Below are 14,790 nucleotides of genomic sequence, written 5' to 3'. Positions count from 1 at the left end.
TGGTCGCAGTGGGACAAGCAGCTAGTGGCAGAGCCAGAGAGAGGCCTCCTGATTCAGGCTCCGTTTCCTTTCTAGACTTCGTTCTCTAGACTCCTTTTTTTTCCCCAGTCTTAGTATCTTTTTATTGAAGTGCAGTTGATTTATAATGCTGTTATTAATTTCTGCTGTACAGCACAGTGATTCAGTTATATATATATACAATACACACACATACATATATCTTTTTATATTCCATTATGGTTTATCACAGAATATTAAACATAGTTCTCTGTGCTGTGCAGCAGGACCTTGTTTTCTATCCATTCTATATATAAAAACTTGAATCTCCTAACCTCAGCCTCCCACTCCGTCCTTCCCCAACCCCTCCCCTTGGCAACCACGAGCCTGTTATCTGTGTCCATGATCCGGTTTCTGCTCCATAGGTTCACTGGTGCCGTGTTTAGATTCCACGTGGAAGTGACGTCATTCGGTACTTGTCCCTCTCTCTGACCTCGCTTACTGTGATGGTCTCTACTGGCATCCATGTTGCTGCAGTGGCATTATTTCCTTCTCTTTGATGACTGAGTGGTATTCCGTTGTTTGCGTGCGCCACATCTTTATCCGTTCATCTGCGGACGGGCATTTAGGTTGTTTCCATGTCTTGGCTATTGTGACTAGTTCTGCCCTGAACGTAGGAGTGTGTGGATCACTTTGAATTAAAATTTTGTCTGTGTATGTGCCCAGGAGTGGGATTGCTGGATCATATGGTAGGTCTAGTTTTAGTTTCTTAAGAAATCTCCGTACTATTCTTCACAATTGGCTGTACCAATTTACATTCCTGCCAGCTGTGCAGGAGGGTTCCCTTTTCTCCGCACCCTCTCCAGCGTTTATTGTTTATAAACTTTGTGATGATGGCCATTCTGACCCTTGTGAGGTGGTACCCCCATTGTGGGTTTTATTTGCATTTCTAGACTCTTCTTGAGTGAGAATATTAATCTCCATCACAGACTGCTTGTTCACAGCATTAAACACTTCACCCACAATATCACACTCCATATTTTATCAGTCCTAGGAAAAGGTCTGTACTATTGTTATCATCTCCTTCCTAGAGGTAAGGAGACTGGGGCACCAGGAACTGAAGTTATTTGCCTCCTCTCACATATCTGTGTGCTCTCTCTTAATTAATTTATTTATTCATTTCTAAATTTACAAGCTTTAGGTAAAGTTCACCTTTTAAGGTGTGCAGTTCTGTGAGTTTTGACAAGTGTAAAGCATTACTTCCTGGCAAGGGTTTACATTACCTTTTGAGGGATATAAAGAAAAATAAAGTGAAGACCCAGCTTTGAACAGAGTTTGTAGACCAGTGATCATGTATCCAGCACTATAATATCATGGTTTTCCACCTTTGAGTCAGAAACGCTCTCAGAAATGTGGAAGTGCATTAATGTTCTGGCAGATGCTAGTTTTTTCCTTGATGGGGGTCGGAGGGAGGTGGAAACTGCCTTTGTGATCAGCCATAAAGAAGATTTCTGCAGTTTAGGGCTGTGAGCTCAGAACAATTTTATAGACAAAAGCAAACTATGTTAGGAGGGCAAATGCCTATGCTGTACAGAATATCACATTTGGGGCAAATTACTCCAAAGTGCTTGGAAATACAATGGAACAGTTTCTATATTGTGAGGTAGCAACTATTACTTTAGTAATGGGTGAGAGATTCCTTTTACTCCATTTAAAAGATGTAAAGCTAACCATTACCACAAGGAACTTTTTGTACAATACTAAAAAATCACCTTCTCCTTTGGACTGTAGCATGTTTAGATTGTAAGGAAATGCTTTCTTTCAATAGCTGCTCATTTAGCAACAACTTCCCTGTGTAATGTAGAGGTTGCAAACTGGAGAATGTCTGTTTAGCTGAATTCAGAATCCATTTCAATACGTTTTGACTTGCATGTGTAAAGGAAAAGCCAGTTCTCTTTTTTCTTTGATTGAAAGTTTCACTGTTACAGTAGTGTTCATTTATGTAGATTTCACATATATCCTGCCTGGAAAATCCCGGAGGAGCTCACGGAGGAGCCTGGTGAGCTGCAGTCCATGGGGGTCACTGAGGGTCGGACACGACTGAGCGACTTCACTTTCACTTTTATGCATTGGAGAAGGAAATGGCAACCCACTCCAGTGTTCTTGCCTGGAGAATCTCAGGGACGGGGGAGCCTGGTGGGCTGCCATCTATGGGGTCACAGAGAGTCGGACACGACTGAAGTGACTTAGCAGCAGCAGCAGCACATATATCCAAATAGCAGAAATATGTTAAACCCATGAAAATGAATTTTTTCTCAGTTTTATCAGAGTGTAGTTGATTTACAGTGTTGTGTTAGTTTCAGGTGGTAGCAAAGCCGTTCAGTTACACAAACATACATACATATATGTATACACACACACACACGCATATACATATATATTCTTTTTAAGATTCTTTCCCGTATAGGCTATTACAGAATATTGAGCTCTCTGTGCTGTACACAGTAGTACACAGTAGGTCCTCGCCGGTTATCTGTTTTATGTAAAGTGGTGTGTATAGCTCCTAATTTATGCCTCCCCCGACCTTTTCCTTTTGATAACCATGAACTTGTTTTTAAAGTCTGTTTCTGCTTTGTAAATGAGTTCATTTGTATTATTTTTTAGAGTCTGCAAGGCAGTGATGTCACAAGATACCTGTCTTTCTCTGTCTGCCTTAGTGTCATGACCTCTGGGTCATGCAGCTGCAGATGGCATCACGTCAGTTTTTATGGCTGAGTGGTACTCCGTTGTGTGCATATATCACACTTTCTTTATCCGTTCATCTGTTGGTGGACATTTAAGTTGTTTCCACGTCTTGGCCATTGTAAATAGTGTGGCAATGAACACAGGGGTGGATCCTATGTTTGAATTATGGTTTTCTCAGTATATATGCCCAGGACTAGGATTGCTGGGTCATATGGTAATTGTATTTTTAATTTGTTAAGTAACCTCCATACTCTTCTCCAGTCTCATTCTTTTTTTTTTTTTTAATTTTTGCTTTTATTTTCATTACACTAGGAGGTGGATCAAAAAAGATATAGCTGCAATTTATGTCAGAGAGTATTCTGTTTATATTTTTTTCTGAGCTTTATAGTGTAAATGTATATAAATAATATGTTCAGTTCAGGTCAGTCGCTCAGTCGTGTCCGACTCTTTGTGACCCCATGAATCGCAGCACGCCAGGCCTCCCTGTCCATCACCAACTCCCGGAGTTCACTCAGACTCACGTCCATCGAGTCAGTGATGTCATCCAGCCATCTTACCCTCTGTCATCCCCTTCTCCTCCTGCCCCCAATCCCTCCAAGCATCAGAGTCTTTTCCAATGAGTCAACTCTTCGCAGGAGGTGGCCAAAGTACTGGAGTTTCAGCTTTAGCATCATTCCTTCCAAAGAAATCCCGGGGCTGATCTCCTTCAGAATAGATTTGTTGGATCTCCTTGCAGTCCAAGGGACTCTCAAGAGTCTTCTCCAACACCACAGTTCAAAAGCATCAATTCTTCGACGCTCAGCCTTCTTCACAGTCCAACTCTCACATCCATACATGACTACTGGAAAAACCATAGCCTTGACTAGACGGACCTTAGTCGGCAAAGTAAGGTCTCTGCTTTTGAATATGCTATCTAGGTTGGTCATAGCTTTTCTTCCAAGGAGTAAGCGTCTTTTAATTTCATGGCTGCAGTCACCATCTGCAGTGATTTTGGAGCTCCCCACAATAAAGTCTGACACTGTTTCCCCATCTGTTTCCCATGAAGTGATGGGACTGGATGCCATGATCTTCGTTTTCTGAATGATGAGCTTTAAGTCAGTATGTAAATAACCTTAAATTTAGGTCTTTGATCCATTTGCAGTTTGTTTTTGTGTATGGTTAGAGAATGTTCTAATCTCCTTCTTTTACAATAGCTGTCCAGTTTTCCTAGCATCACTGATTAAAGAGACTGTTTTTTGTCCATTATATATTCTTGCCTACTTTGTCATAAATTAATTGATCATAGGTCCATGGGTTGATTTCTGGACTTTCTATTCTGTTCTAGTGATCTGTATTTCTGTTTCACAGCCAGTTCCGTACTGTTCTGATTACTATAGCTCTGTAGTGTAGTCTGCGGAGAAGGCAATGGCACCCCACTCCAGTACTCTTCCCTGGAAAATCCCATGGACAGAGAAGCCTGGTAGGCTGCAGTCCATGGGGTCGTGAAGAGTCGGACACGACTGAGCAAATTCACTTTCACTTTTCACTTTGGAGAAGGAAATGGCAGCCCACTCCAGTGTTCTTGCCTGGAGAATCCCAGGGATGGGGGAGCCTGGTGGGCTGCTGTCTCTGGGGTCGCACAGAGTCAGACATGACTGAAGCGACTTAGCAGCAGCAGCAGTAGTATAGTCTGAAGTTAGGGAGCCTAATAGCTCCAGCTGTGTTTTTCTTTCTCAGGACAGCTTTGGTTATTTGCGGTCTTCTGTGTTTTCATACAAATTTTAAAATTTGGAAAAGCCAGTTCTGTGTATAGTCAGAAGAAATCACGATTAAAAATGTTCATTTAAGTTTTAGAAAGTTTTTGTATGTTTGAGCTCTTTCATGATCAAAAATTGATGAAACACTTTTCTGCTAAAGAGTACATCTCATTTCTTAATTGATGCTGAGAGGAAAGTGAGATGCAAATCTGTGTTTAGACTATAATTCAGTTATAGGTGTTCTGATCACTTTCCATTTACTGGCTCATGCAAGGACCATCATGATGCTTTAGTTATGGAGACAGATCCCAGAGAAATTCATGCACAAATTCAGGAGCTACACCTTTTCTCACATCTTATTTTCTATCAACAACAAAACGGCATTCAGGACTGCCTGGGGAATCTCTTCAGGGTAGCCTTTCCCAAATGATTGGTTGGCCTTCAGCTTATATGCACTGGGAAGGCTCTGGGTGCCTCCTAGATTGTCGCTGGCCTGGCCTGCACTTACCTTGGAAGAAGAGAGGCACCTGGAAAGCCCACTCAAGCACTCTGAACGGTTTCGTCATGCTAGTTCTCCTCAGGACTGGAATTCTGGCCCTGACTTTGATCTGCACTGCATCTCTGTCTGGGCTCAGCAAATCTGGGATGTCCCCAGACTATACCAAAAAAGTGACTTAAAGGGGAAAGGAGTTATACAGCTTATTATAAGTTTCAGAACCATTTTTGTGTTAGGCACCAGATAGCAAGTGTGGGCATTTTGTACCAGCTCTTCTCATGAGCTAAGTGCTAATATCCTGCTCAGAAGAGCTCACCTCCAGTTCATAACCCGGGTTATTGGGAAGACAGTATAAAGCAAGCTACTTGCTAATGATGGTTCAAGAATAACTGTGGCCACCCTGCCCACCCGTTTGTGGCTCTGGGTTCATGCTGTGCTGGAGAAAAAGGGCCAGGAAGAGCTTCTTCATTTCCTGGCTCAATCAAAATTTCTGAAAGAAGCCCAGTGAACCTAATTTTCATTCACTTTTCCCTTATAAGGGGTAGATTTTACATATCATTATACATTTTTTTCCATTTTGACCAGGGAATTAGTAAATTATGTCCAAAACAAAATCTAGCTTATCACCTCTTTATGTACAACATAGGAGCTACAAATGGCTTAATTTTTTTAAGAAGTTGAAAAATAATGAAAAGCAGTTGCTATTTCCTGACATTTGAAAACCATATGCTATTAAATTTCGTTGCCCCTGAATCAAGTCCCTGAATAGCCGCGCTCGTTTGTCTATATATTGCCCAGGGCTGCTTTCATGCCAGTGGCGGAGTGGAGTGCTTGCAGCAGAGCTCGTGTGACTTCACAGAGCCCCGAACATGTACTGCCTGGCATTTCACAGAAAAAAAGAAAACTTGTCACCCTAGAGCCAGGACAGCTAACATTCAGCATAGCAGCTGAATAAGCACCCACTATTAAGTTTTTTTGGTGTCAATTTCCTTAACCATGTATTGTAATGAGTGGCTTTGGTATGGCTATAAACTCTGTTCTGGGAAATACAGAAGAGGCCAAAGATGTGTGAAATTTAATGTAAATATTAATATAAAGAAATCAAAAACTCCTTTCAAGTGACTTTCATAGGAAAAAAATGTAGATAATTTTCTGCATTCAATACAACTAGCTCTCTTTTAGACAAGATAATCCTAAAAAAAGTATCAATTACAAGAAAACTCTTAAAGTTTATTCTCCAGTTTTTTAGTCCACCTTTCCACCCCATGCTCCGCCCACAAGATGTGCAAGTTATTATGAGTTTAGCTTCCTACTCCTCAAAGAATCTTTGGAGATTATGAATAAAGATTTAATTAAATGAAGTTGAGAAAACAACCCTAAAATTGAGTCTGAAGAACATCAATTCAGGGGAGAGTTTAGCAAACACAGATCTCGCTAGATTTATTAGAAGCTCTGAATGATGCTGCTGTCTTAGAATCACAGCAGACATGTATGTAGTCTTCGTCCCTTGTATTTGCTGAAAAGGATCACTTCCTTTAATTACAGGAGTATCTTCTCAGTCACTCTGGGTGTTGTGCAGCCCATGTCTTCCAGGTGAAAATGTGACTAACTCACTCCTATAGCAAATGATGGGAAAAAGTTGTATAAAGATCCTGAAGTCTAGAAGATTTTGAGACATTTACTCTAATCATCTCTGAACCCGACTTTGAAGAACTGATTTAGAGGTTTCACAATTAGGTTCATGATTTCACGGAAATGCCATTTAAACTGGAGCAGCTCCAAGATTCAACAAGTGGGACATATTTAGATAAGCTATGGCACAGTGGCATAGTGAAAAACAGAAACATGTCTCAAAATGGTATGGAGATTATGCCAGTATGCAAAAGTAAGTATGCAGAACAACACCCAGATTCATAACTAAAATGAGGTACACCCCTAAGGAACCAAGGGAAGGAAAACAGAGCTTCAGTCCTCAAGATGTGGTCTCTAGCCCCTGTAGGTACATGAGCTGGGTGTTACCAGTGTGAGACAGGAAAAGTATGGGAATCCAGAGTAACTGTTCAGAAACTTGTGTAATAGCAGTAACTTTACTGTTTATTTTAAAAACTAATTTAGCTTGTGTTTTTTGTCTTTTTTACCTTCTTACTTTTCTTTTTGTGTCTTTAAAAAATTTTTTAAATTCATTTTATTGGAGTATAGTTGATTTACAATGTTATATTAATTTCTGCTATATAGCAAAATGACTCAGTTATATATATATGTGTGTGTGTGTATGTGTTATTTTTAATATTCTATTCTATTATGGTTTATCACAGGATAGTAAGTATAGTTCCCTGTGCTATACAATAGGACCTTGTTTTTATGTCTTTTTTATTTAGTAATTCACTTTTATTGTATTTCACAAATGTATGTCTGTAATGGACTGGAAAAAATGAACTTCCTTACAGAGAGTTTAAGAAACACTATATATTGGGGGAAAAAACATGTTGCTTAACATTAAATAAGTTACACATTTTAAAAAAGAAATGGCATTTTACAGACATGACAGTTTTATTTTAATAAAAGGCTGTGGTAACATCTGGTCAGTTATTTGCTATCAAATTACTGTGCTTGACCAGAAGGAGAGAGTTGTCTTTTTTTTTCCCTTAGGTTTAAACAACTTTTAAATACCAGATACTGCTTTATGTGGCAGGGGTGTGACAACAGAATTCTATTTAAATGGCTAAATCACTGCTGAAACATATTTTAAGGAAGAGGCGGGGTGGGGGGAGGACAGCAATCCTACAGAAATGTGTCGATTAAGTTCCTGTGCAACCAAATAGAAATGTCAGGATCTTCCTCCATTTAAGATGCAGGGACAAGTGCACTGAGGCATAAGGAAAGAATTTGATTTACAATTTGAAGGAAAACCAGCAGTAAGATAATTGAGAGCTGGAAAGCAATCTTACTCTTGCCAAATTGCTTTCCTCTGTGTGTGCTCCATTTAGAGGTGAGATCCGAATGCTTATGTTTAGTCTGTGCATATTTTCTTTCCCTTGTGAATGTTCCATCCTGTCGGATTAGGACTGTTGCTCTGCTGTGATCAGCAAAAGAGAATATTCCGAGTTACCCAGTGCTGGATTATGCCTGAAGCTCTATAAATAGGAAGTGGGTTGTTTTTTGGTTTGGTTTTGTTGTTTTCTTTTTTTTGTTTGTTTTTAGGTTCAAACGTGACAAGCTGGCTGTTAACAAGAACATTCTTGGTCTCTAAATTGCTAAAATGTGGATTCGTTTTTAATTTGGGTTCATGAGAATGAGACACATGAAAGCCCATTGCAGATTTTAGAGCTGGTGAAATATTTAACAGTAACCACAACCACAGCAACAGTCATAATCGATACTACTGTTATCGATACAGTTGCAGATTTAACGAATACCAGCCTTGGTGTTGCTTACAGTTTACTTTTTCCATGAAGTATTCATAAACAAAGATAGTTTTCCCCTCTTGACCTAGAGAAATTACCTATAGGAGTTAAGCTTATATCATGCGTACAAAGATAAGATGTGTGCTGTTACTGCCAAACCCTTACTTAGCTGGTTCTCTGACTCACAAAGATAGTCATTTCTTTATAGTTTTTGAAAATCTGTGACAAAATTTGTCTCAGAAGTTTGGTCCTTAGGTCATATGTTCTACCCATGAAAGCACATTTTTATGTCTTACAAGGAATAAGAATTTAAAGATCAAAAATATTTTTATATTAAAACATCCAAGTGGCCCTCTTAGTTTTATCTTCCTTGCTCATGTTAGAAGGTGTTTTGGGTTTGCTTACAAGAAATGCAGACCTGACATTCATTTGGATAAGCGCCCCCTGTGAGCCCCTGATAACATTAGGGGCTAGAATCAGAATTCTACTGCTCTCCAAAGGTAAGGCATAAATTATCATTTGGGGAAGAAAAATAGAGGAAAAGTAAACAGGAATCGACAATGCAAATTAAGTTTGAGCCCAGAACATGCCTGTTTTAAATTTAAAATTGGCTATAAGCCAGAGCAGGTTATACCCTGGGTACCTAGAGGAAGATGGAGGTAAATACAAGGGATGTTTTTATTTTTTAAAAAAATCTACAGAGCCACAAGCTGTTAGCTCTAAAACTGATAGTCTGTGCCTCTCCTGGGCAGACCTTTGTCCACCTGGACCGGGTCTTCCTGGGGTGGGTGAGCACAGGCACTGTGGTGATGCTTTCTCACCTGCCTCACACCTGCAGGTTACAGGCAAGAGCCCACGCAGTCTGGGAGTTAGAAACCAACATGCCTTTGGCGCGAGCCTAAGTCAGCCCACAGTTCTGCACTGCCCTGTGACTGAATAGGAAGGGTTGTAAGAGCTGTAAATGACAGATGGGGGTTGGAAGTTTAAATTACATGTGATTATGCATGCACGTGCACACACATACATGTACACAAAGCATGCAAACGTGCACACCCACAGGTACACACATACACACGTGCACATGCTTATACATACATGAATACACATACACGCGCATTCACACCCACGGGTACACACGCACACACAAGTGCACATGTATACACATACATGAATACACATGCACACACATACACATTCACACCCCAGGCACACACATACACAAGTGCACATGCATACACATGCATGAATACACATACACGCACATTCACACCCCAGGCACACACATACACACAAGTGCACATGCATACACGTACATGAATACACATACATGCACAGTCACACCCCAGGTACACACATACACACACGTGCACATGCATACACACACGTGAATACACACATGCACACACATACATGCACAGTCACACCCCAGGCACACACATACACACAAGTGCACATGCACACACATACATGAATACACACATGCACGCACATACATGCACATTCACACCCCAGCTGCACTGGAAGCCTACCTACCTAAGGGAATGCGGATTGGTCAAGTTAAAGCAAATAATCCTAGAAAAAAATGTGATGCATACATAACTTAAATATTTTAACTGAAAACACATCTATGTGCATTTCAGTTTCTGCATCTTTTGATAGAACTTTTTTCCCCCATCAAGTGAGGATTTCCAAGAGCCAGTGAGGCTTGTCTTGAGCAGAAGTCTGATGCTCAGAGAGCATCTATGGTTCTTGCATAAACTACACTCTTCAGGAATCATCTGTCATGTCCAGCTCAAAAGTCTTTATATGGAGAGCGTGCTCAGCACCTGGGCAGCCACCTGTGTACAGACTTGGCCTGGACTCTCAAAGCTTTGTTGTAAAGCTATTATAGTTCTTCCATCACACCTAACTCGTTAGCAGTAATGTTCGGCAGTCCCCTCTTCCCCCTTATTTTGTCTTTCCAAAGGATTCAACTTAGTTTTTATGGAGAACACTCTTCACTTTCACTTGCTTATGTATTATTTCACTAGATTTTATAATCTAATAAGACATGGTACTTGCATAAACAACTTTGGAAGAAAACTGATACTAAGAGCATAAAAGCTGAAGGGTTTCAAATGGACGTGCATGGAGTTACCTACCAGCTTCATAACCCACTGGACTTTTGTCTCTAAGTTATGCAAAGAGGATGGAGGTAGTACTGATTCAGCTGTTTTCCTCATCTCTAAAAAGTTCAAGATAAAATTTTTGACACAGTTCCCAAAATTTATAGAATCTGATGGTCTGGATTTTTTCACTTACATGACCTCTGACTTCATCTTCTTTTTCTACATTTACCTTTTGTTAAAACATGTATTTTCTTTCTATGTTCCTTATACCTTGAGAGACATTCAGTCCTTCACTGGAATGACAGTGTGATTGAGCTTAGTAGATCTTTGCTTTTGCTGTTTTAAGCAGGTTATGGTCCATGCGTTATAAGATTTAGGTTCTAAAATGAGCATATGATGAAAAAATCCTTTCATCATATGAAAAGGATCCTTGGACATCCCTTGATAAGACTCTAGTTGAGTCCAACATAGATCTCCAGAGGTCTGAAGCATTGATCTTCCCAGAAGCTTGGGACAGATCCCTAAATTGAGAGCTGGATGAAGCAGTTTGGCTTGTCTTCAGGGAAAGTGAAGTGAAGTGAAAGTGAAGTCGCTCAGTCATGTCCAACTCTTTGTGACCCCATGGACTGTAGCCCACCAGGCTCCTCCGTCCATGGGATTCTCCAGGCAAGAGTACTGGAGTGGGTTGCCATTTCCTTCTCCAGGGGATCTTCCTGACCCAGGGATAGAACCCAGGTCTCCTACATTGCGGGCAGACGCTTTAACCTCTGAGCCACCAGGCAAGAAGTACCTGACAAGTCATAGGTGTGGTTCAAACCAGAGTGGTGCTGGGTGGGGAGGGGTGGGGTGGTCACACTCTGAGATGAGTCCTGGGAACAGAGGTTCATGCCCCTCCCCTCAGGCATCTTATACCACACTGCGTCTGACTTTAGCTACGTATGTGTTTCTCCCTATTAGCTCACTCCATGTCCTGACGAGAGAACACACACTCCTTCCAGTCTCTCTCCCGTATTCACTTAGGACACGCTCAGCAGCTGTGAGTTAAACTGGAAATGGAGAAGTAGACAAATCTGTGCCTTTGGACGTTCATGGCCTGTTCTCCCTGTGTTCACCAGAAGCCCTTCACATATGTAGTTCCTATTTAATTACCACTGTACACTCTTAATAAAGGACACAATGTTTTTATTTACTGTTAATAAACCAACATGTCCTATGAATCAGCTAATAAAGGTAGTCTTCAAAATAGAACTGCACATGGCACCTGTTTTAGTCTTTTCCTTGGTAGACTGTCAAGGCATGGCTGTTATTTTGGGCGATTTGTGTCCATCTCTGACTAATCTTTATTTGAGTTCCCTGGACTGAAGTACTTTTTAGCTCTGACAAATTTGGTACGTAGCATTTGACACCTTTGAAAGTGTGACCCCTGCAGACACTGGTTTGTTTTTAACGCGACAGTGTTGCATCGTGATTTAGGGTTCTGCGCAAGGACTTGGGTGGGACTATCTGGTTTTAAATTTCAGCTCTCCCCCTTACCAAACATAGGACCTCAGGCTATTTAATCTCCATGCACCTCAATTTCCTCACCTAGAAAGGGCATGTTAATAGTATCTCTTGCGTGGACTTATTGTGAAGATTAGGTGACTTCATCTATCTAAGGTGCTGGAATCACTACTTGTGTGCCACAAGTGCTCAGCCGGCTGCTGGTACTAACACCGACCTCGCTGTGTGCCTGAGAGTGGCTTCCGCAGCAGGGGCCGTGCTGTGAGCTGCCAGTGCCTGGGTGCGACGCTGTCATGACACTTAGTGTTCTGGTCTTTCACCGTCTCCCTCCTCTCCCGTGCAGGTGGCCCCGGCCATTAAGGAGCGAATGATGAAGAAGGGGAGCCTCATGCTGGGCTACCAGCCGCACCGGGGGAAGGTCAACTTCTTCCGGCAGGTGGTGATCAGCCCTCAAGTCAGCCGGGAGGACATGGACTTCCTGCTGGATGAGATAGACCTCCTGGGGAGGGACATGTAGCTGTGGCTTTGGGTCCCCCAGAGGCACGGGTCCTGCCCTGAGGGTAAGGGTCCAGGGCATCTGGGGACACACAGACTGCAGCCCTTCTGGGGCGAGTAGGACATATGCCCCATCCTTGCCCAGCAAAACCGAAATACTAAGCAAGTAGTGTGAAGTACTCTCTAGTTGCCAGGGGCCTACTGCTGCAATAAAGGAGGTAGTGAGAGGTGGGTCTTCTCTCGGACGACCCCTGGGACAGAACCCCAAAGGGTTCAGTACCACGTGGGCTCTGGGCTCATTGCTCTTGAAAAAGCCACTGAATTAGCGAGTGGAAGAGTGGTTTACGATGTGTGACCCAGAGACCAGCAGCCCGGGAATCCTGTTAGAAATGCCTGGCCTCAGCCTTGCCCCAGACCCACTGAATCAGAAACCCTGGCGGGTGGGGGAAGCTGCGTGCTCTGAACTTCACGGAGCCTTCCAGGTCCTTCTTAGGCAAGGTAAAATCTGAGAGCCAGCAGTTTAACGCAACGTTGAATTAACTGACTACTACTCACGCTGATATGTTTGCCCGCAAGGGATATCTGATACTTTGGTGGCTCTGAAAATGCAGCTGTGGCCTCTTAGTACTAATGTTTAGGGGCATCAGAAGTATAGCAAAGCTGTTTTTAAAAGAGAAACTATAATATATAGAAGATGTTTACTTTATGAAAAGGTATCTTATTCAGGCTAAATGTTTATTCTCAAAAGTTAAAATTAACCACTATCTATTATAAAGTATCTGAATTAGAGCTAAGGATAAAAGACAGACTTTTGTAGTGTAGCCTTTTAATCAAAGCAACGTCCCTAATTCATTTCCCAAAATCATTCATGTCATTAATTGGGAGTACATGTTAGGTATACATGTCTCTAATTAGATGCCTCTTAGCTTGAGGGGCCCCTTTCTTATCTTGCTCTCTGCTTGTAGGAAGTAACAAGAATGAAGTCCAGGGTTATATGACATTCCCTTTCTCAAGCTTTAAAATGGCAGTGTAGACTATTAAAGGGTTTATATTGGGCAGAAAATCAGGGAATTAGAGGTCTTTTGGGGCACACACCTCTGCCATTTATCCTGGGAGTGGATAATTGTAATTCTGTCTCTAATCCTGGTCCTAGATCTCTAGCAGAATTTCCTTTGACTAAGAAATAAACAGAATTCAGAGGTGTGGGAGCAGAGGTCAACAAGGTACAACGATGACTCTCATTAGAGCTCCCCTCTAGAAGGCAAGTGACGGAGAGTTCTCAGGCAGCAGACGGGAGCAGAGGCCAGCAAGGCACAGTTACACCTCTGGTTAGAGCTCCGCTTTGGAAGGCTTGTGACTGAGTGTTCAGACATTAGACTTAGCATGTTCAGTACCCATCTTGTATGCCATCACTAACCTGCGCCGTTTAAATTTTGAAGAGTTAAAAAGCAGATATGTACTATTTCCTTGTATTCTATATTTTCATTTTAGAGTGTGTGGTTTCTCAGTATCTCTATCGGTCAAAGAATATTTTAAACTTTCTCTGAACTGCTTTAATCTGTGGTATGTGTATTGCATCTCTTGTTGCCTTTTTGTTTAAACATCTCCTTAAAATGTTCTGAAACTGATGTTTGCAATAATTTGTGTCTAATGAAATAAAAAAGCAATGTGAGCACACAGTGTGTTTGGCTTTTCTCTTCCTGTCTTTTCCTCTTCACTGGATTGTACCAATACATGTTATTTATTTATTTTGTAAGCAGTAGATAATCATTTTAATTTTTTAGGTGTTAAAATCTTTTAAAACCTTATTTTATATTGGAGTATAGTTGATTTACAGTGTTGTTTGTGATAAGTTGATTCAGCAGCTTGATTCAGTTATATATATATATAACAGTGTTGAGCACAGTTGATTATCTGTTTTATATATATATATATATATATGTGCACACACATATACACTCATACATATATATATGTATATTACTGTGTATATGTTAATCCCAAACTCCTATTTTATGCTCCCCCTACCTTTCCCCTTTGGTGACCTTAAGTTAGTTTTCTATATAAGTCTGTGAGTCTGTTTCTCTTTTGTAAATTAGTTTATTTGGTGCCAGTACATTTTAGAAGTGAATTGGGCTCTGTTGGTGTTTTAGTTAAATAATTGAGATAATTATTGAGATAATAATTGAGGTTGGAAGTGGTCTGTGTTTCAGTTAACATCTTACATGCAGTAGAGAAACCAGTTATAACCAGTGTGGGTTTGCCTCTCGTTCAGTCTGTCTTCATCTGGGCAGGCCACGGGAGACCCC

At 41.2% G+C, this 14,790-nt stretch overlaps 1 protein-coding gene across 3 annotated transcripts in view; it reads left to right on the top strand.

Moving 5' to 3' along the window:
- GADL1 (glutamate decarboxylase like 1) overlaps positions 1 to 14,158 on the top strand; it is a 191,222-nt gene extending 177,064 nt beyond the window's left edge. For all 3 annotated transcript variants that reach the window (XM_012099310.3, XM_042235771.1, XM_042235772.2), the window contains exon 15: positions 12,330 to 14,158. In XM_012099310.3, the coding sequence (XP_011954700.3) occupies positions 12,330 to 12,503 (174 nt within the window). In that variant the 3' untranslated portion in view covers positions 12,504 to 14,158. The remainder of the gene's footprint in view (positions 1 to 12,329) is intronic.
- Positions 14,159 to 14,790: the final 632 nt, after the last annotated feature.

The sequence above is a fragment of the Ovis aries genome, chromosome 19 (assembly GCF_016772045.2).
Source record: "Ovis aries strain OAR_USU_Benz2616 breed Rambouillet chromosome 19, ARS-UI_Ramb_v3.0, whole genome shotgun sequence".
NCBI classification, from domain to species: domain Eukaryota; kingdom Metazoa; phylum Chordata; class Mammalia; order Artiodactyla; family Bovidae; genus Ovis; species Ovis aries.
This window is presented reverse-complemented; position numbering and strand designations above follow the sequence as displayed.